Raw genomic sequence first — 18,842 nt, 5'->3', positions numbered from 1 at the left:
CTCCCATCCCAAAGGTTCAAGCGCCACACATGAGGGTCAAACACACCACAAATCAAATGCAAACGCGCCCTCGTGCCACTTACGCCGCCACCCTGTGCCTGACTCAGTGCTGCGAACAGGAGGATCACCGTCCACCGTCCCATCGTGCCGAGTCTGAGTCGGGTCTTGATCTCGTTGAACTGAACAAACGACGAAATAAATTGCAGTGATTTTGTTGTTCTGTTTCTTTTTCAACACAACACACCAAAAAAAAAAAAAAAAAAAAGAGTCCATTCAGGATGTCGGATGGACTGCGGCTGCGACGACAACTTCAAATGCGATTGTGACTGCTCGTGGCAAAAGAGCTGCCTGCAACTTGCAACCTACCACTTGTAACGGGCCCGAAACCAGCAAAATAACAAGAGTGGGAAAATCAATTGCATGGTGGTGGCAGAGAGCAACATAGGGAAACAGACATACAGGAGACACAAAAGCACACGACTACCACAACGGCACAACCCACGATTACAGGCAAGAATCATTAGCCAAAGGAAGAAACAAAAACAAAAAAATGCCTCAAGCCATCGAAACAGCGGTCGCATTCTCATTGGCGGGCGCCAATAGCGTCAGCGGGATAACTTGACCCTCCACCGTAATTGTGAACACCTCCAATTTAGCGACTTGCTCGTCGTTCTTCTCAGCCTCCGCCTCCACCCACATGGCCTCAAAGACAGGCAACCAGCCCCCTGCCAAGAAATCAGCCACCTCGCGAAATTGTCCTGTCGATGAGCGCTCAAAAACTGCCGCCCGACGAAGCTGGCGGCCCACCAGGAAGGGTCCGGCTATCTGAAAATCAAAGGGAAGGCCCGATGGAGATGCCTCGGTCAGGAGGATTTCGCCCTCCTCATTCATCACAGAGACGATACCTCCCAGGAATTGCAAGACAAATAGATCGGGACCACAGGCGTCGACGCCCACGATGTAGGGGCCTTCGGTTTTTGTCTCCCGCAAGAGGGCTAACGAATACAGGTCGTAGATCAGCACTGCATTGATGTACGTCAGCACAACGACGCGATCGTTCACCTGCACCCGAAGTGAATTGTAAGTTTCATGGGCATTTGTGAAGGGGTGGGTTCCAGTCACAGGAGCCTCGAGGTCCCAGCCATGTACCACGATGTGGCCGCTTCTGTCGGCCATGACAGCATGCCGATTGTTGACGGCTACCTCCGCTCGGCTTGTGTCAAGGTCGGCCAGAAGATGCGGAAAGTGTGCCGTGCACCACTGACTGATGTTCAAACGATCCTTGGCAAAGCACGCATGTCGCAACCATGGATCTTGTGTCGCTCGCTCCACCAAGGCAGGCGCCAAAGCAGGCCGTCCGTTTTCTGTTTCGGGCAATGGCAGTGCAGCCACTTCGTCGGCGTTGGCTTGCTTCAGCTGTAAGGGGTTTACCTTTTGCAAATGCTCTTGCACAGCCATTTCGGCAGCTAGGTCCCAGACTTGCGCTCCGCCTTCGCCCTGGCGAAAAGACACAATGACAATAACTTGTCCTTCGGGACCCTCGGCCCCGGCAGCTTCAGCTGGCCTGATCTGCGCGGACAGTGACGCCACTTGGCGGGGCATCGCGCGCTGGTAGACACAGTTCTTAGTTGGCAAATCCCAAATTAACAAATTGTCCCGAATCGCAACCAAGACTTGATCGTTGGGCAATGCGCATGCATCGGCGGGGGCTTCTGCGAGCTTGAGATCAGTATAGTGTGCCAGCCCAGGGCGGGACCACGCTTTGATGCATGGCTCACTGGCCCATGAAATGAGATGGTGTTGCGTGTGGAACAGTTTGCGTGGCATCTCGTTGTGGTGTAGTGTAGGATCAAGCGCAAGCTCGTCGCGATTCAGCCAAAAGCGCACCTGGCCATCATACCCCGCGGTCGTACAAAGGAAAGGGTCACTCAAAAGGTTCATGGCTGTCACTGGCATCATACCGCACTGAAATTGACGCACTTCCTGACCAGTGCGAACGTCGGCTAAGCAGGCCTTGTTATTGCGTAGCAGACCACACAAATGAGACTGCGAGCCCACAAGCGCCTTGAGCGCGCCCGTCGAAGATGACGACACAGTAGCTCCGCTCGCTACCTCCACCGCACGCCAGCCGGCAGAGGTAGCTATGCACAAAATTCGATCCTGGTCTGCAAAGGCCAATGACTTGACTGAGTCTGTCAGTACGAGGTTAAGAATTACGCTGTGCTGCTGCAGCTGCAGTACCGACACGGCGGTCGAGGGAAGGGCGTCATCGCCATCAGCCACCGGAGTTTCAAGAGCCATGCTCAAGAACGTGCCGTCATCGTTGCAAGCCACAGCAGTCAGCTTTTGCTCCTCATCCAGATCTTGGGAGACTATTTCCTGGGCATCTTCAATCTGCACAAACACGATGCGCTGGCCGTCCTGAAAGATGACTTGCCCAGCCTGCTCGTTGACACCAACGAGTTCGTGAAACTGTGCCAACTCACGGGCCCAGCACTCGCGCCCAGTGGCTAGCTCGAGGCAAACGATGCGCCCAGATTCAAGTCGCTGGTAACCCTGCCCCTCAACATGAATGTTGTGGTGTGACATGATGACTCGCTGCTGTGGCTCGCACAATTGGCATCGAGCATGCCGGAAGAGCTCAAGTTCGCCCACAAGTGCTCCAGAAGCTAGATCGAAGGTGGAAAACTTGTTGTTGTAACTTGCGTACAGTGTGTCGCGCGAGCTGGATAGGCGGATTGAAGTAACAGGGACGGACTGGCGTTTGGAGAAGGGAAGTGGGAAGACCTGATGCAGCGGTCCGCCCACAAGTGTTCCCGCCGCATAATTGGGCAGTAGCAGCTGATGCTCGCGAGCATAGGTGGCAGCCGCTTGCAGCAAGCGAGCCATCTCCATGACCGTTTCGCCGCGCTCTTGCAACTGCTTCAAACCAATGTGATTGTGAAGCAACCCGGGCAATGTGCGTGGCGACGAATTGAGGTCCACGGACTTGAGCGTCAAGAACTCGAGCAAGAGCTGCACGCTGCGTTTCAGTCCAGCGTCAAGTGACTCGGCCAGTACCAGTTCAGCCTCGCGCAAGACGTCCCAGACGGACTGAGCCTGGACTTTGGCCTGTAGGGCTTCAAAATTGAGCAGAATGTCACGAGCAACTTCCTCGAATCGACCAGCGGCCAGCAGATGATGGGCCTGTTGAGTAGCTCGACGACGATTAGGTGTGCCATTTTGAGGCCAGAAGATGGGTTGATCAAGGACATCACGAAACTGTTCGGCAGCTACGCCTTGCTTATACGCATCGAACCGATCCGAGCCCTCGGTCTCCACGATGGTCTCTTCAAAACGACTGAGCTGTGCTTGGGTATAATGAAAAGGCTTGGGACGACCATGCCAGTGACCACAAAAGTAGTCGGCCCACGCAGCATGGCACAGTCGGCGATCTTCAGCTGTGGCAAGGTATCGTGCCTCGGCTGCCTCCCAAAATTGGCGATGATGCCACGAGATCATTTCCGCACCATCAACCGTGCTGCTGGTCTGCGTATTGTCCAGGGTAGCAAGGGGGCGAGAAGTAAAGGAAAAGAAAAAAAAACGGCAACAGCTTAGGAAGATAGTCCCGGATGGCATGAAAAGGGGATTGCAAGAAAGGTCTCGGTGTATTAGGACTGATGTATGAGGTGGGCGCAAGCACGTACCAAAAACGGAGCAAAAAGTGTGCGGAAGCGAGTCCAAATCAATGGAGGAAACAGGCGGCGGGGTGGGAGCCACCACTCAAAGACATGGTTGAGCACTTCATCATCGCAACTCAAGACATCCAGCATTTCACCACTGCTCACACCACCCACAGTGGCAGTAAAGTAACCCACCAACCGCCGAACAACAATTTCACCCTGCTCCTTTTCAAACTCCTCAAAGAGTACGTTGATGGCATCGCGTGCTGTCGCGGGCAAGGCGGCCACCTCGGTGTAACTGAACCAATGGCGTGCCAGCTGCAATGCCACCCGCATATACAAGGGCGTAGAGAGTTGTTCAAAAGCAGCTTGCAAGCGAGCTCGCTGAGCCTCGGAGATGCATCGTTGCTCCATGCGAAGCCAGATGATGCAGGCCTCCAGACATTGCGTGGCGTTGAGTGGTAGGACGGTGAGCTTCTGCAGCTCAAATTCTGTGTTGGAGGCACGTGCCCGTGCTGCTGCACTTTCCAGGCTGGGGAGACACTTGTACTGCGCCTGTGGGAGCGTAGACACAATCAAGTGGGTGTGGGGAGGCAAGACAATGGGTAGCCAGGCCAGGCTGCGACCGTTTGAGCTCTCTGAGAGCTGGTCGAGAGAATCAATAGCCACAATGAGAGGGGTTTCGGCTGAGGAACTTTCCAAGGCCTCTGAAAAGAGCGGCACCAGGTCAGAGTATCGGGTTGGCAGCTCACCGGGGGCGTTGCCTTCACCCTTGGGTGCCCATCGGCCCGTCCTCATAATTTGTTCGCAGATCGAGTGCATGAGGCTCTGTGCGGTGCGCGACGCAGGTGTTACGCCCACGAACCGAGCAATGACCATTGTACCGCTCTCCCGCTCCACGGCTGCCGAGGCTACAGCATTGGCCATGACTGAAGTTTTCCCCGAACCAGAGTCACCGACCACCACGAGGGGTCCGTGACTGGGCGCAGTCAGGAAGGCCTTGATACTCTGAAGTTCAGTGTCACGGCCCACCAGGTTGACGCCACGACGTGCGGCAAATTGCAAATGGGCTGCCACTTCTAACAAGAGAGGGTCTCGCTGGTGTGGGGCAATGGACTTGTTGAGTTGGTGCAGAGCACCGGTGACAAGCTGTTCAAAGTCGGTGCAGAGCTGCTCCAGGTATTGCTGGTGGGCTGGCTGAGCAGGATGCACACCTTCATCCGGGTGGTAAGTGAGCGGATAAGTATGAATATGGGGCAGCGCTGCCATCATGCGCTGGTGCAACCCAGCCAACAAGGTCTGGGCATCGTGGTCGCGACCATCGGCAGTCATGTCAACATAGCGCTTGAGGCAGCGATCTGAAGGAGGCACCTGCGCCAGATCAGAGAAGCAACGGCGATACCAGACGCTGCATTGCCCAGCATCGGCTGTTTCCTCAAGCTGCGTCTGCACCTCATCTTCCGTGACTGCGAGGGGGGAGGTAAACACACGGAGGATGGTACCCGGATAACCAGGGTGAGTCAAGCCAGGAATGCACAGGCAACAGCATAAAGCTTGACTGAATAAGCAACCCAAAAACACGCCCCGCGCGGGCGACATGAATACCGGAGATGAGAAAGGGGCGGGCGTTGAAAGTTTCATCCTGAGTTTGAAGATCAAGGGCAGCCTGACGCAGTGCACCCTGCATCTCTTCAAACTGAGCCCACCAGGCGTTGGACGCAGCGCGTCGGGCTGCGGCGTCTTGACTGCCAAGATACTCAGGCAGGCGCTCATGAATGGGCAATAGCACCATCATGGCAGGGACTGCGTTGGCATCTTCTCGAAACCATGCGCGCAGCAATTCCTGGGTTGTACTCGAGCGCACAAGAGGAACCAGCCGCTCAAAGTCGGAGGCAGCAATGAGATTGGGAAAGGGGCGAAAGCCGTACTTATCTCCCAACAAGCTCTACACAGCAGTGTGAGTTGAGTGTGAGGCGTGAATGCGTGACCCTATTTGAGCAGACCCCGTGTGCGCTCCTGAACACACGCCCGCACACTCATACGCACCACAAAATTGAGTGAGGGAGATTTAGCTTGACAGCGACGCAGCTCCTGAAGACAGAGTGCGGTAGTCTGGTGATGGGCAGAAAGGATGGGGGTAACGCCCCATCGCATCTCGGAGAATTCAAGGTCCAGGCTCAGACTGCGGGCTAGCGCCTTGAGCGCCGGGAGCTGGCCGATCATGCCATTCCGCTCATGCTCGGTATCTATCCACCGGGCGTCCATCAAAAATGAATCAACAAAAGCAACTGACACACATAAAGCTGGCTTAACCTAGCACAGGATCACCACTGTTGCACGGCCGCTGCGCAAGGCGGCAACGCACCAGTGAAGGTGGAGGAGATGAATAGGGCGAGTGCGGTTTGTGGTGCACGCAGGCCATGATCAAGGCCACCATGCAGCAAAGTAGTAATTTGCTCTGGCGTCACTTCTTCGGCTTCAGTACCTGTACCAGGGCCGGCGGAAGGAAGCGGCACTATCAAAGCTTCTTGTGGCGACGTGTTCACCTCTCCTGCACGTGTAGCGTTCATGCCGAGACCAAGAGACCAAGGCGGGGTTGCCAACAAAACGTAGCGGTGAGGGCAAGAGCAAGGGTCGAGCCGATTCGTTTGCAAGCGCAGGCACAAGGCGTGCATCAAAAGCCAACCAAGCCAAGATGCAGACACATAATCACATAATCGGTATGGGTTGTGACAAACCGGCAATAGCGATCGGGGAATCTCCATCTGTGGCATTCATCTCGGCCTCCAGCGGGGCATCGGTAGCGCGAAGGCTGGCATGAAGGGCATCAAGCTCAGCATGATCGCCTGTAATGCGCCATTGAGCATTCCGGCCCCGGACCACGAGCCGCGACGGCCCGTCGGCGCTGCGCCCCTTGCGTTGCGCCCGAAAGCCAGCTGTCGGGGCCACCAGCGCGCTAACAAGAACCAGCTCGCCGCCTTGAGCACTATCGCGCACAAAGGCCTCGATGCTTCGGGCCGATGACTTGAGAAAAAACTTTTGTTTTTTAGAAAAGCGGCCCTTGAACTTCACCATGAGCCAGCCGCTGTAAGGCGCAGCCTCTAGCCCGTTGGCTCCCAGCGCCTCAGCGCTAGTTGCCCCACTCATGTCCTTTTTTTGTTGTTGTTGTTGCTGGAGGGTGGGGCGGGGTAATGCCTGCCAAAGAGCGAGCAACACGCACGGTGATAAGATACACCTATAGGAACCCAATCCACCTTTGCCAAATAGCCTTGGGAACAGATCCGATCCGATCATGCCACTTGCCCCCGATCCCCCCTCTGCCCAAGATCCCCTCCTCCTGCCCCCCTCCCGCCCCCCTCTCGGCCACTTTCAACAAACCCACTGATCAGAAATTCGCGATCAAACACACACACACACACACACACGCACACACACACGCACACACATGCTGTCAAGATCCAGCTTTATCTGACATCGAGCGGTCATCGTTGTTGTTGTTGTTGTTAAAAAGCTGACAAAAACATGGTTGCCTCATTTGCTACTGAAGATGCTGGTGCTGAAGGTGCTGGTGCTGGTGCTGATGGTGCTGATGGTGCCGGTTCACATTGGTGCTGATGCTGATGGTACTGATGGTGGTGGTGGTGGCTGCCTGGGCGACCACAACAAGTGACAGCGCTGTACAACGACGGCATGGAGCAGGGAGACAAGTTTGCGCTGTTCCGTGCACAGACGAGCACGCTGCTTGCGCCGTTGGAGGCAGCTGAAATTAAGTGCGGCACCCCGTCTTGCGTGTCACCCAGCAACTGTGCACACCGCGCTCGGCTCACCGCTCTCCCTCACTACCCGCATTTGTGCACATCACCTGTCGGCGTGTTCGTGATCAGTCGGTGCATTCAGGTGTTTGTACAAAGCCGCAACGTGTCTCAGTTTGTAGGAGAGCTGGCTCAGGTTTTGAATAGGCCCGAGCGCTTGCCCTTGTATGCCACCATTGGACTCATGATCCCACAAAGCGTCCAAACTGAATATGAAGCCGCTACCACCCGAGCCACGGAGCAGGTTCTTCGGTCCAGCTCCGACCCCGCGCAGACTTCAGTCAGCCACTTTGCGCCCATCAACCAGGCGGGCCCCCTTGCTCAGTCCCAGTCCCAGAACACGCCCCATGCCACGGCTCCCACGAGCTCACCTGGTGATCATGTCATGACCCAGCTTGGATCCAAAGCCATGCGCAGCCACCTAGCTGGCAAGCTGCGGCGTGAACGCACGCTCAACGTCTTTCTTTCTTCGCCCTTTGCCGGCCTGGAAACCGAGCGCCGCGCCTTTGTTGAGCGCTACCTCCCACTCCTTCAGCATCAATGCCAGGCTGCGGGCGTGGCTCTGGCCTGCACCGACTTGCGTTGGGGCATTACGGCTGAGGACGCAAGCCAGCAGCGCACCCTCGACATTTGTCTCCGCGAAATTGATCGTGCCGATGTCTTTGTCGGTCTCTATGGTCGACGCTACGGCTCTCATCGCATCGAAGGCAACCCCGCCACGGAGTGGCTTGATGGCAATCTCAAACTCGCAGCCATCAATTACCCTTTTGTCATGCAATGGGCGTCCCGCTCCATCACCGAGTTGGAGTTTCGTCATGGCTGCCTCAATGCCCCAGACCGTCGTCCCGCCATGTTCTTCTTCCGCGACCCAGCCTATGATGCCCGGCTCGCCACCGAACGGGTTGGCCACGACGATGCACATGCTTATGTCAACCCAGATCCCGAGTCCGCTCGTCTTAGAGAACAGCTTGAGACGGACGTCAAGCACCTCGCTCTCGCCCAACCAAGCTTGCAGATCCACACGCAAAGCTATACAGTCCCCGAAGCAGCCGCCGAGCAGATGTATCACCTCCTTGAGGCCCTCCTCACGGACGTCCTACCCGTCCCCGCCGCGGACGCGCACGCAGTAGATGCCTACGAAGCCAATAGTCACATTAACTTTGCCAACACCCGACGCTCTCTCTTTCTGGGTGCCGATACCTTGCGGCAGAATCTTCAAGATCTCGTGAAAGCAGCCAAGAATCCCGTGGCAGTCCTCGGACCCTCGGGCAGTGGTAAATCAGCACTCCTAGCCAACTGGCTCGTGGCACATGAAACCCGCCACCCCCGCGACCGCGTCTTTGTCCACTTTTGTGGCTGTGATGGCAAGAGCACCGCCCTGCACAACCTGTTGATGCGGCTGTGCACTGCATGCGCATCTCCTGAACGCGCGCAGCTTCTCGTCAGTGCCAGCACCGAAGCGCTGGTTGAACAGTTGCCTGAACTCTTGCGCTCGGCCGCCAAGTCTTGCCAGGACCAAGGCCAAGGCCGCCTACTTGTGGTCATTGATGCCCTCAACCAGTTGGATAATGACGAGTTGCCCTGGCTGGGAGGCGCCACAGTGCACAGCCTTGCGTGGCTGCCTGTGGACCTTCCCCCAAACATGCAACTCATCGTGTCCACACTGCCGGGCCCTTGCGAAGACGAGCTCAAACATCGACACTACGTGGCCCTTCAAACCCAACCACTCGATGCGCCGAATAAGACTGCGATCGCAGAGACAATTTTGGGTCGCGTCGGCAAAAAGCTCTCGCCACACCAACTGGCGCGCCTTGTGGCCAGCCCCGCTTGTGGTAATCCCCTTCATCTTCTACTGCTTTTGGAAGAGCTGATTGCCTTTGGTCATTTTTACCGCCTTGATGACAAGCTGGATCAACTGCTTTCAGCGCCAGCTGTGCCGGAGCTGCTGGATATGGTGTTGGCTCGAATCGATGATTCCTTTGCTGAGCACCGTGAGCTGGTGCCAACCCTCATGCGCGCCATTTTTGTCAGTCGGGAAGGTGTGCCGGAAATTGAAGTGTATCATCTGCTGCAAGCTTGGCATCGCAGCTCTCCGCACAAGCCAGCACCGCTCCTGATCACAGCGGCCCTGCAAGTCAATCGTCACCTGCTCATCGATCGTGGCGGTGAGTGGGCCAATTTTCAATCTCTTTTCCTTGTCAACCTCCCGTTTTCTCTGTACCCATCGTCCCACCGGCTTGGTGCAATGCTTCCAATTGTGCCACCGTATCCTCATCCCTGCGCCCTCTTGCAGGGCGCCTCAACTTTCTTCATGACTACATTCGCCAGGCTGTACAGCAGCGCTATGTGACACAAATCGATGCGCTTGTATTGGCACGGGTTCATGACCTGCTGGCTGACGGGTTACGCGAGCAGCCACTCTTTTTTCCCGCTGGCAAGGCAGAGCACGATGCACTGGTCAACGTGCGAAAGCTCGCACAACTTCCGTACCACCTGACCCGTGCAGGCCGACATGATGACTGTGCTGCACTTCTTTGTCAGCTTGAGTTTCTCGACGCCAAGTGCGTGCACGGCATGGTGCATGAGCTTTTGGACGACATCCATGCATGCCTGCAGCACCAACAACGTGCTGCTCTTCAAGAAACTTGGCAACTCTTGCTCAACACTTTGCCCCTCCTGCGCTTCGACGTACGTATATATGCGGATTTGCATGCACGGGCTGCGTTTGTTTGCTTGATCATCTTCACAGCCCTGTGGAAGCTTTCCTCTGACAAAGCGCTGTGCTCACTTCATTCTTGGCCGTATCGGCTTGCACCGTTGTGTCCCCACGCTGCCGCTTTTCTCTCCGGCTTGTTGATAGCCAAGCGCCCTTCTCTGTGCTGCGTTCAATGCCCCAGACTCGTGCCACCTACAGCCGCAAGCAGCACAGCTTTTAGCACGTGAGGATGGCCCTCAGCTGCAATGGTTGAATAAGCCTCAAGCATTGCCAGCCTGCTCCATGCAGCTGGCGGGCCACAAAGCCCCTATTTACGCGTGCGTGCTTGCTCATGGTGCACTCATTACGGGTGCACGTGATGGTCAGCTTCGACGATGGAACATGGCCACGGGTCGTGTGGAGGCCGTACGCGATGCTGCCAGTGCTGCTATCAACAACATGACCGTGCTTCCCCCTGCCCCGTCCGAGCCAGCCGGAGCAGCTCCGCGTTTGCTCGCTGCCTCTGATGATGGTCAAGTTCTCCTCGTCGCAGCAGCAGATTTATCCATCCTTCACCGCCTGGATTGTGCTGCTGGGTATGCCGATGCCATCCAATTAGAGGGCAGCCATCTTTTTTTTTTTTTTTTCCCAGTGTCGTTGTAATGGCGCAATGCAAGGCTTCCTGCTCACATGTGCCTGCTTGTGGTATTTGGTGCTGTGATACTTAGCGCGTGTCAGGATGTAGCCCTCCTAGGTGACAATCTTGCCGTAGTGTCCTGCTCAGAGACACAGGCTGCTCTTGCCAATACAACCCCGCGTGTCACGCCGGGTTGTGTGCAGGTCTGGGACCTGCAGGCTCGGCGTGAGCTTGCCCGTTTTACGGATGTAAGTTCGACTCAACGCCATGTTTAAATGGCATTGATTTGGCCTGTTCGGCTTTGTTTCAACACAACGCCCAGTCTTCATCAAGATGTGTACGTGCGTATGGCTGTACCTCAGGTTGGCACGCCGCTGGGTTTGGCAGTGGATCACACATCCAACGTGGTCTTTGTATATTCCTATGGTCATTTGCTGGAACAACCAACAGCTGTGCGAGCCCTTCAATGGGATGGCCAGGCTTTGACGCAGATTGCCCATGCGGATCTGGCTCATCTACCCCCGGATCGTCTTGATGCGCGTGAACGTCTCCTGGGCTTGCGTCTGCTGGCCTGGCATGCGTCGTCTCAAGTGTTATATGTCGTGGATGGCTGCGATTTGCGTCGAATGTCTTTGAAGAGCCGGACCCAGCTCTTACCGGTCGCTCCCAACTTGACCACGCCCCATACAGGTGCCATCACTAATTTGGCTGTGCGAGAGACAACTGTCGTTACCGTAGGTGCCGACAAGCGCATTTCCGTCTTGGACATTGGCTCTGGCGAAGTCCAAGCGCAGCTCTATGGCCACTCTTGGACCATTTTTGGGCTGGATCTCAGTGCCGAGTGGCTGGTGACTGGCGGCGGCATTTGGGATAAACGTGCCCTCGTTTGGGATCTAGCTGCGGCCAAAACTCACCCGACTCAGGGCCGATCTGGTCCAGAGGGCTTTGGCCAAGGCATCATGGGTACCTGCTGGCTGCAAGGAACCCGCTTACTCCTCACCACGGGCCAATTCGGCCCCCGCGGCGTTTACCTCTGGCACTACCCCGCACTCTCGCTGCACAGTCGATTATGCAATGCCGACGGCTCGCCCTTTGTGGCCTTGGGCTATAACCCCGTCGAGCTGGCCGACGGACGCCTGGTCATTGCCGACGCCAGAGGACAATTGGCCGTTTTCACCCACGACCGTGCCACAGATGTTTATACGCGGCTCGCAGAGGGGCTGGCTCAGGCGGCAGTATCATCGCGAGTTGTGACGAGTAGCTTGGCTGCCTTTCCGGATGGCCGTCACCTGGCGTTCAGCGGCAATGGCCTGCATATTGTGGATGCCTTTGACGATGAACAGGTCGCCACGGCCGGCAACGTCAACGGTCAGCAAATGCGAGTGAGCCAGAGCGCTCGGCGCCTGGCCATCTCCACAAAAGGCAAGGTGGAAATTTATCAATGCGAGCCTCTTCAACTGCTGGGGGAGGTCAGCGCACCCGCAGGCGTTCCCAACTCGACCATTTACGGCATAGACATCAGCCTTGATGATACAACCCTGGCCGTTGCTTTTCACGACGGACTCGTGGTGTTGTGGGATTTGCACACGTTCTCGCTTCGTGGTACTTTGCAGCATACGGATCGCGTATATGCCGCCGTGTTTTGCGGCGACGGTCGTCATCTGGCTTGCGCTGGTGACGATCAAACGGTCACAATTTGGCATTTTCATCGGCAGGAGCCGGTTGCCCGTCTGTTTATCGGTGCCTCAATTGGTGCATTGCTACGCGGTCCTGGTGGAGAGCTGGTGGCTGGGGATGATGCCGGAGCCATCCACCGTCTGCTGCCACCGCATGAGAAGCTGGTGTGCACGGCTGCACAGCGCTGGAACGAGCTTGCCGGCCACTACGAGGCCACAGTGGTATGTCCGTGGACGCGTCAGCCCATCCCGTTGCCGGCGCCAATGATTGCAGACTTTAGCCAAGGTACGGCTCGTATGCAGGACATGGCCTCACCGCTGGCGCCGGAGCAACCGGCTTTCTCGTTGTTGCCGATCATCGCTTTGGTCCCGGGTACGATGACGGTGGAAGACATTGCACGCGACATGCTGGAACAATTTCGAGGCCAGCTGGCCCCGCAACATGCGGGCCTGGCCGACGGACCTCTGGCTTTTGTTCGCTATACACATGGCAAAGATCAGGGAAAGCTAGCCTGGTTGCCAAGCAAAGATGTACTGCGCACCTCCCACCCCTTGACACCCGCCGAGGGCCAGGCAAGCGCTGAAGGGACGCGCGTTGTGGCTCGCCATCCGCTGTTTGAGTCAGCATGGGACGCCAGTCTCTCTGGGCAGACCAATGGAAACGAGGGTCATGTCATCTTTGACGACGGTGATCAACGCTGGGTGGTTTGGGACTTGATTTACAAGGTTGGGCCGACTTTCGCGACATTGTGTTGTTGTCTTCTCCACCTTTGCCAGGCCTTTCTGCTGGAAAGGCTTTTATTTGTTGAGCACAGTCTCATCTCACGTTTACGTTGATACGGACTGGGTACCGCACTTGTGATTCAATTGCCCATAGGAGGTAGCAGAGTTGGTAGATGCTGCCGACCTTGGCAAGCCTATTCTGGCATGTGCCGAAACGTTCAGCTTCTTGCCGGACCGGCCATTCCGGCGTTTTGAAGAAGCCGTCCTCCTCGCCGTGTACAATGCGGCAGCGGGCCTTGAGGCATTTCAAGAGCCAGCACAAACGCCTGCAGCACGCTTGGACAGTCCCACTCGGGTATGTTGAACGACTCGGGAAGCGATGTGGTTGTGCCTAAAACAAATGAGATCAGACAGTCAGGGTCAAAAATAAATAATTACAGCCCCTCCACAAAAAAAAAAAAAAAAAAAAAAAAAAGTTAAATGTGAAAGAATTGGCATAGGAGCACTGTCGGTTTCTCTTTGCCCAACGGATCTGCTCAACCCCAGCTTCTTGACCCTCATACTCCATGTATTCGCACCTATGTGACAGCGCCGTTCCAGCCGGCGTGACTCTTTACCTTTGGTGGGACGAGTACAGCAACTAGCTCTCTCATACGCAGCGCCTCCAGCCACGACCCCATCGGAGTTGGAGCGCCCTTTATCACGATCAGAGCGGCGACGGCGATCATCAATCCCAGCCACTGCTGGACTGGTGCGCAAGACCAAGAGCAATCTCCTGCAGAGAGCTGAGCGCTCCCTCAAGACGACAATCTCCAAAGCAGACCTTCTGCGCGATCTTGAAGCCCGTGTGGGAGAGGAGCTCGGCGGCAAAATCGTCTTGTATACGTCCTCTTTCTCAGTAGTGCGCGCCGTAGGCCAAGCATGTCGTCAAATGCGCAGTCTATTTCAAGGCTATCGCGTGCCCTTTGAAGAGCGAGACATGGCGCTGAGCAAAGACATACAGGAAGAACTTTCGGAGCGGGCGCCAGGCGTGCAACCACCGGTTGTCTTCTTCAATGGTGATTTGCTCGGTGATGCTTCGACGGTTGAGCGTATGCATGAAACGGGCAAGCTAGCTGCCTTGCTAGCACCGGTTCCGCGCACAGAATTGGGGCAGCATGGCGTTTGTGGGGAATGTGGCGATCGCCGCTTTGTGCCGTGCACCTGGTGCGGCGGCGACAAGCGCTCGATGACGGCGCACTTTGGCGATATGGTGGCCCTTCGTTGCACCGCCTGTAATGAAAATGGTTTGATGCGCTGCTCGGCTTGTGCTTCGGATTAAACTGGACATGAGGCGGTGTTTGTTTTCTTGTTTTTGATTGACAGCATCGGAGTGTGTACGAGTGTGCTCTTGCGCTGAACAAATGAGCTGTTCGAAACAAGAGTCGAATTTAGTGAAATGACCTTTGATCGTCGCGCTTTTCTCTTTGGCAAAAGACTAGCCAAACTCTCAGTCTGAATGAAGATTCGCCTTGATCACGTTTTGCAGGACTAAGAAAACCGATTTGGGGATGAACGGCATCAATTCGCACTGCGATGCATCGCCGTGCTTCACATTTCAATCAAATGCCCGACAGCGAGGGCTTCGCGAATGACGGCCGCAAATACGGGTGCATTCTCAGGTGCGGTACTCTTGATGTTAGCTGAGAAGGTGCGACTGTCAAGCTCGAGGGTGGCTTCAACCAAGTGGTAAGCACCACTAGCCGCCTAAAGACAAGAAGCGGCGGTGTGAGGGAACACGGTAAGGGTGATCCACAAGACATATGGAAGCCCGGCACGCACCTCTTGGGCGTAAAAATAAAACTTGATGACATTATTTTGAGGTGGACTGGAAGCCATCATGGCAACACCACTCTTGCTCATGGCCGCTTCGATTTCTGAGGCCGTCGAAGGTGTTGGTACTGTCGCAATGATGTCCTTGGCCACCGCGCTATGCACAAGTTAGCGAGGGAGGGGGGCAGACGGGTCAGGAACAGCAACCAAATGCTTTCCAGGCTCAGCCGGGGACCAAAGGGTGAGCAGGTCTGGCAGCGGGTGACTCAAAAGTACCTGATCTCACTCTGCATCCAAATTTGTTCAAATTGAGCTGGCGTGATCTTGGGAGAAGGCAGCAAAGCCAGGAGCGAGCTATAAATGAGTGACAGGGGCAGGCACGCGAAAAGCAGTGAGGGCACCGGTGCGGAAGCGAGAATTCGCACGTGGACACAAGGCAGTGGAGGGAGGGATCACCTTTGCGTGAAGGAAGGCGTGTCATCGGCTTCCTCTTCCTCGTCCTCATCCTCATCATTGGCTTGCTGAGCCTGCTTGAGAGCGGCGGTGGGGTCAATGGTACCAAAAGTACAGTAGGGCGGCTGTTGAACGGTGAAGTTGATGCTGGGTTGGCCATAGATAACGCTTAGCGTGTTAAACTCGCGCAGTTCCATATCGGTCATGGCTGAGCGGTCATGATCAAGGATGGGCGGCAAGGTGGCGTTGATGACGCGCCGAGCCTCGTCAGGATTACTACGCAAGAGTCGATAGTACAGAAGCGCGCGATCGTGGACGTCTTGCTGAATCTCATCCGAGGTCAGCGTCTCCAAGAGACGGCCGAGCATTTTCTGGCACTCGGGAGGCCGTTTGAAGAAGAGTTTAAGCGTTGAGTTGAGCAATTGCAGGCGAACAGCAGCGGTCTCTTCAGCCTCGACGTCATCGACCATAGCCTCAAGAAGATATGGGGCGTCTTCAATAAGTTCGCCAAATTCCCCCAGAAGCCATGCAAAAGCTGCACGAGCATCCGACTCATCATCGAAGAGATCGGGTGAAATGAGCTCAAAGAGCTGGGGCAGCAGGTCCACGGCGTCGGACGGCGAGTGGCGCAAGTAGTCACGCATCACAATCACGGTCTCGGCCGTGACGTATTCGCTGTTCAGTTCGAGGAACGCGAGCAGCTACACCCACACCCACAACAAAAAAAGAAAACGTGAGCATTCTGAAGCAGAGAGGTGCAATAAGGGTGCATCCAGTCGGTGCGCAAGCGCCACACTTGACTTGTAAGGGCATACCACGGTGGTGCAGTGTTCGGCGGCCGCGGGCACTTTAACAGCAATGCGCCCCACGCAACGCACGGCGTGGCGGGCGCGCTCCACATCAATGTCTGTCACATAGGCGGTCATCTCCTCAACAATAGGCTCAAAGTTGCTTTCCATGGCCACATCCACGAGCACATCCAGCTTTTTGGTCTTGACATAGGCTGGGTCGGAGAAACGACAGAAAAAGGCTTTGAAATCCTTGGCTGCAAAAATACAAAGCCGCGCACACATCCGCGACCGTGAGGGCCAGCCCAGGCTTTAACTGCAGCAAACAATAGGGTGACACACCCCACAATCCCATACGTTACAAACGTATCCAATCTAACCGAGCACATCGGGGCGCTTCTTGACCAGCGTGTGCAGGTGGTGAAGAACACTGAAAGATACTTCCGCAGGGGCTGATGACATGAGCGTGATGAGGGGTGTCTAGTCGGTGGCGCACAGAGCAAGCACAGTCAAAACGCTGGTCAGCCTGAGCAAATTGACAAGTGCTGTGGTAGAGCAGAGCAATGGGGAGTTGGCGGTAGCCTTTGCTCAAGACGTCTCGAGAATGGAAAGCACGCGGATGGGGCACGACAGTAGGGCTATGAACAGACCTTGAGACGCTCGTAAATGTCTTCCTGAATGTCCTCCATTTCTGCGGTAAAGTGCAGAAATAGGCGAGCAGCCCCAAGTACAACACCCGTGTTGCTGTGCTTAAGTCGTTCATCGACAATGTTCTGCCAGGAGGATCCAGACACGGGTAAGGCACATCGATGCCATGAAGACCCGTGGGTGTGCCGAGATGGTGAGTGCCGCATGCATTGACAGGCACATTGGCAAACGGATGGCGTGCCGGTAACGCACCAGGATGCTAAAGACCTCATCGTCCGAAGCGGGCTTGTAGCGGAGAAGAACGTTCATGACGGCACATTGCTTCCATTCCGTAAACTCGCGCAGTCGGTTGAACAGCATGTAGGCAACCTCCTGCGTGAGCATGATGCCACCACGCGCAGCCAAGACCTGAAGAAAGCACGGCAGAAGAGATGCAGTGACCGAAGCCAAAACAGAGACGATGAGGCAAGAAAGGTCGATGGCAGTATTATGTTTGTTTGGCAGCGCTGAGAGCTGGTTCAAAGTAGGGATCAGGAATCAACGCCGCCCAAGACGCCGCCGCACCTCCTCGAGGGCAATGACGGCGTTGGCGACGACTTGTGCGTCGCGGTCATGGATCATGGCGTGGAGGCTCTCGGCCAGATTGTTGTCCGTGACATAAGACTGATCGAGGTAAAAGAGTTTGACGCAACCCATGACGGCTGTTTGGCGCACGTAGGGGCTTTTGTCGGCCAAACCGTCTTTCAGAGGCACCAACACGTACTCGACCAGATTGGGCACACTACGAGCAATGCGGGCGAGCAATGCGGGGCAAGCAAGGCAGTGCAAATGAGTCGGCTGCGATTGGCAAAGACGCAAATCATGGCGCTGGGCTCAAATGCCAAAATGATGGTGTGATAGCCCATGGGCGGGCGCGAGCAAAAGCAATCGCAAAAGGCGCTGTCGTGGCCATGGGAAACACCAGGATCCACCAAAGTACGGAGCAAATGAATGGCGACAACGCACCGCAGACCACACATGGAGCGCAGAGCGAGGCCCCGAATCATGGGGTTGGTGTCACGGCAATCCTTTTGCAGCGTGTTGATTGTGAGGAGGGTCAGATCCGAATTGGATTGGGCATAGTTGCAGAGATATAGGTACACGAGCTTTTTTTGGACCAGACTGCGCGTAGCGCACGCCTAGCAAGTGCAGAGCCAATATGGGTGTGCCGTGCCAGAACGATGAGCTTGAAAAGGCGCAATGTGTTCCTTCGCTCCTCATGGTGCGCGAGGCACAAGGTTACAGGGAGGTGGTTTATCATCAGGCGCCAAGAACGCACCAAAACCATGTCACTGAAGAGGGAGGAGACATCGAGGCCCAGGGTTTGGTACAGCGTGACCTTTTCCACCACCTCGCAATAGCGCTGGGGGTCGCGCTGGACCTCCGGGTTGCGCAAGAGGGTGCGCAGCTCGTTGACCTCTGAGCGCTTGTTTTCGTAGCCCTTGGTCGCCATGACGGATGGTGTTGCGGGGCCGTTACACCGCCTCACTCCTAGATCACAGAACAGCCAGGCATCACGCATAAGGCACCATGCTGAGCACGTCTCAGATGTCCACTAGCTGCTCGATCGGCCCATCCAATCCTCATCCTCGATCCCACCCCGACTCTGCCTCTGGCCATTCAAATGCCCAAACCCCACTGGACCTGGTTCAACAGATACCAGCTGGACTGGACTGAATCCACACAGCAAGAAGAGGTGGCAGAAGGCCACCGGAGGCAGAAGACCCAGCGGAGGCAGAGACCCGGCGGGGGCAGAAGGTCAGCAGCACATACCGCCAGAAAACCAGTCGCAGCGCCACGAGAGAGAGAGAGAGAGAGAGAGAAAGACGTCAAAAGGAGTAAGTCGACAAAAGAGAGCTCTTTCATTTGGTAGCACCTCTCCTTGAGCGAGCGAGAG

At 55.9% G+C, this 18,842-nt stretch overlaps 4 protein-coding genes across 4 annotated transcripts; 2 read left to right on the top strand and 2 right to left on the bottom strand.

Annotated features, from left to right (window-relative positions):
- Nucleotides 1-555: 555 nt before the first annotated feature.
- MONBRDRAFT_32133 (uncharacterized protein) lies at nt 556-6,956 on the bottom strand (the record flags this gene model as incomplete). Its single annotated transcript, XM_001745118.1, has 7 exons — nt 556-3,528; nt 3,687-4,369; nt 4,415-5,128; nt 5,268-5,607; nt 5,709-5,908; nt 6,028-6,147; nt 6,401-6,956. 7 exons carry the CDS (start codon nt 6,954-6,956, stop codon nt 556-558), a joined length of 5,586 nt encoding a protein of 1,861 aa, XP_001745170.1.
- A 253-nt stretch (nt 6,957-7,209) lies between these two features.
- On the top strand, nt 7,210-13,319 carry MONBRDRAFT_24824 (uncharacterized protein; the record flags this gene model as incomplete). Its single annotated transcript, XM_001745279.1, has 9 exons — nt 7,210-7,285; nt 7,330-7,432; nt 7,547-9,639; nt 9,768-9,937; nt 10,016-10,162; nt 10,557-10,651; nt 10,898-11,054; nt 11,169-13,208; nt 13,260-13,319. The coding sequence occupies 9 exons, from the start codon at nt 7,210-7,212 to the stop codon at nt 13,317-13,319; spliced, it is 4,941 nt and encodes a 1,646-aa protein (XP_001745331.1).
- A 757-nt stretch (nt 13,320-14,076) lies between these two features.
- Nucleotides 14,077-14,526, top strand: MONBRDRAFT_16956 (uncharacterized protein; the record flags this gene model as incomplete). The annotated part of the gene is made up of 1 exon (XM_001745278.1): nt 14,077-14,526. A coding segment is annotated over one exon (450 nt), but the record flags the coding sequence as incomplete, so codon positions are not given.
- Nucleotides 14,527-15,469: 943 nt separating this feature from the next.
- MONBRDRAFT_16817 (uncharacterized protein) lies at nt 15,470-18,398 on the bottom strand (the record flags this gene model as incomplete). Its single annotated transcript, XM_001745117.1, has 8 exons — nt 15,470-16,171; nt 16,289-16,515; nt 16,639-16,738; nt 16,909-17,031; nt 17,159-17,314; nt 17,471-17,687; nt 17,912-18,084; nt 18,225-18,398. The coding sequence occupies 8 exons, from the start codon at nt 18,396-18,398 to the stop codon at nt 15,470-15,472; spliced, it is 1,872 nt and encodes a 623-aa protein (XP_001745169.1).
- Nucleotides 18,399-18,842: the final 444 nt, after the last annotated feature.

This window comes from Monosiga brevicollis, genomic scaffold, assembly GCF_000002865.3.
Source record: "Monosiga brevicollis MX1 MONBRscaffold_8 genomic scaffold, whole genome shotgun sequence".
NCBI classification, from domain to species: domain Eukaryota; class Choanoflagellata; order Craspedida; family Salpingoecidae; genus Monosiga; species Monosiga brevicollis.
The sequence above is the reverse complement of the archived record's forward strand: the minus strand, read 5'-3'. Positions and strand labels throughout refer to the sequence as shown.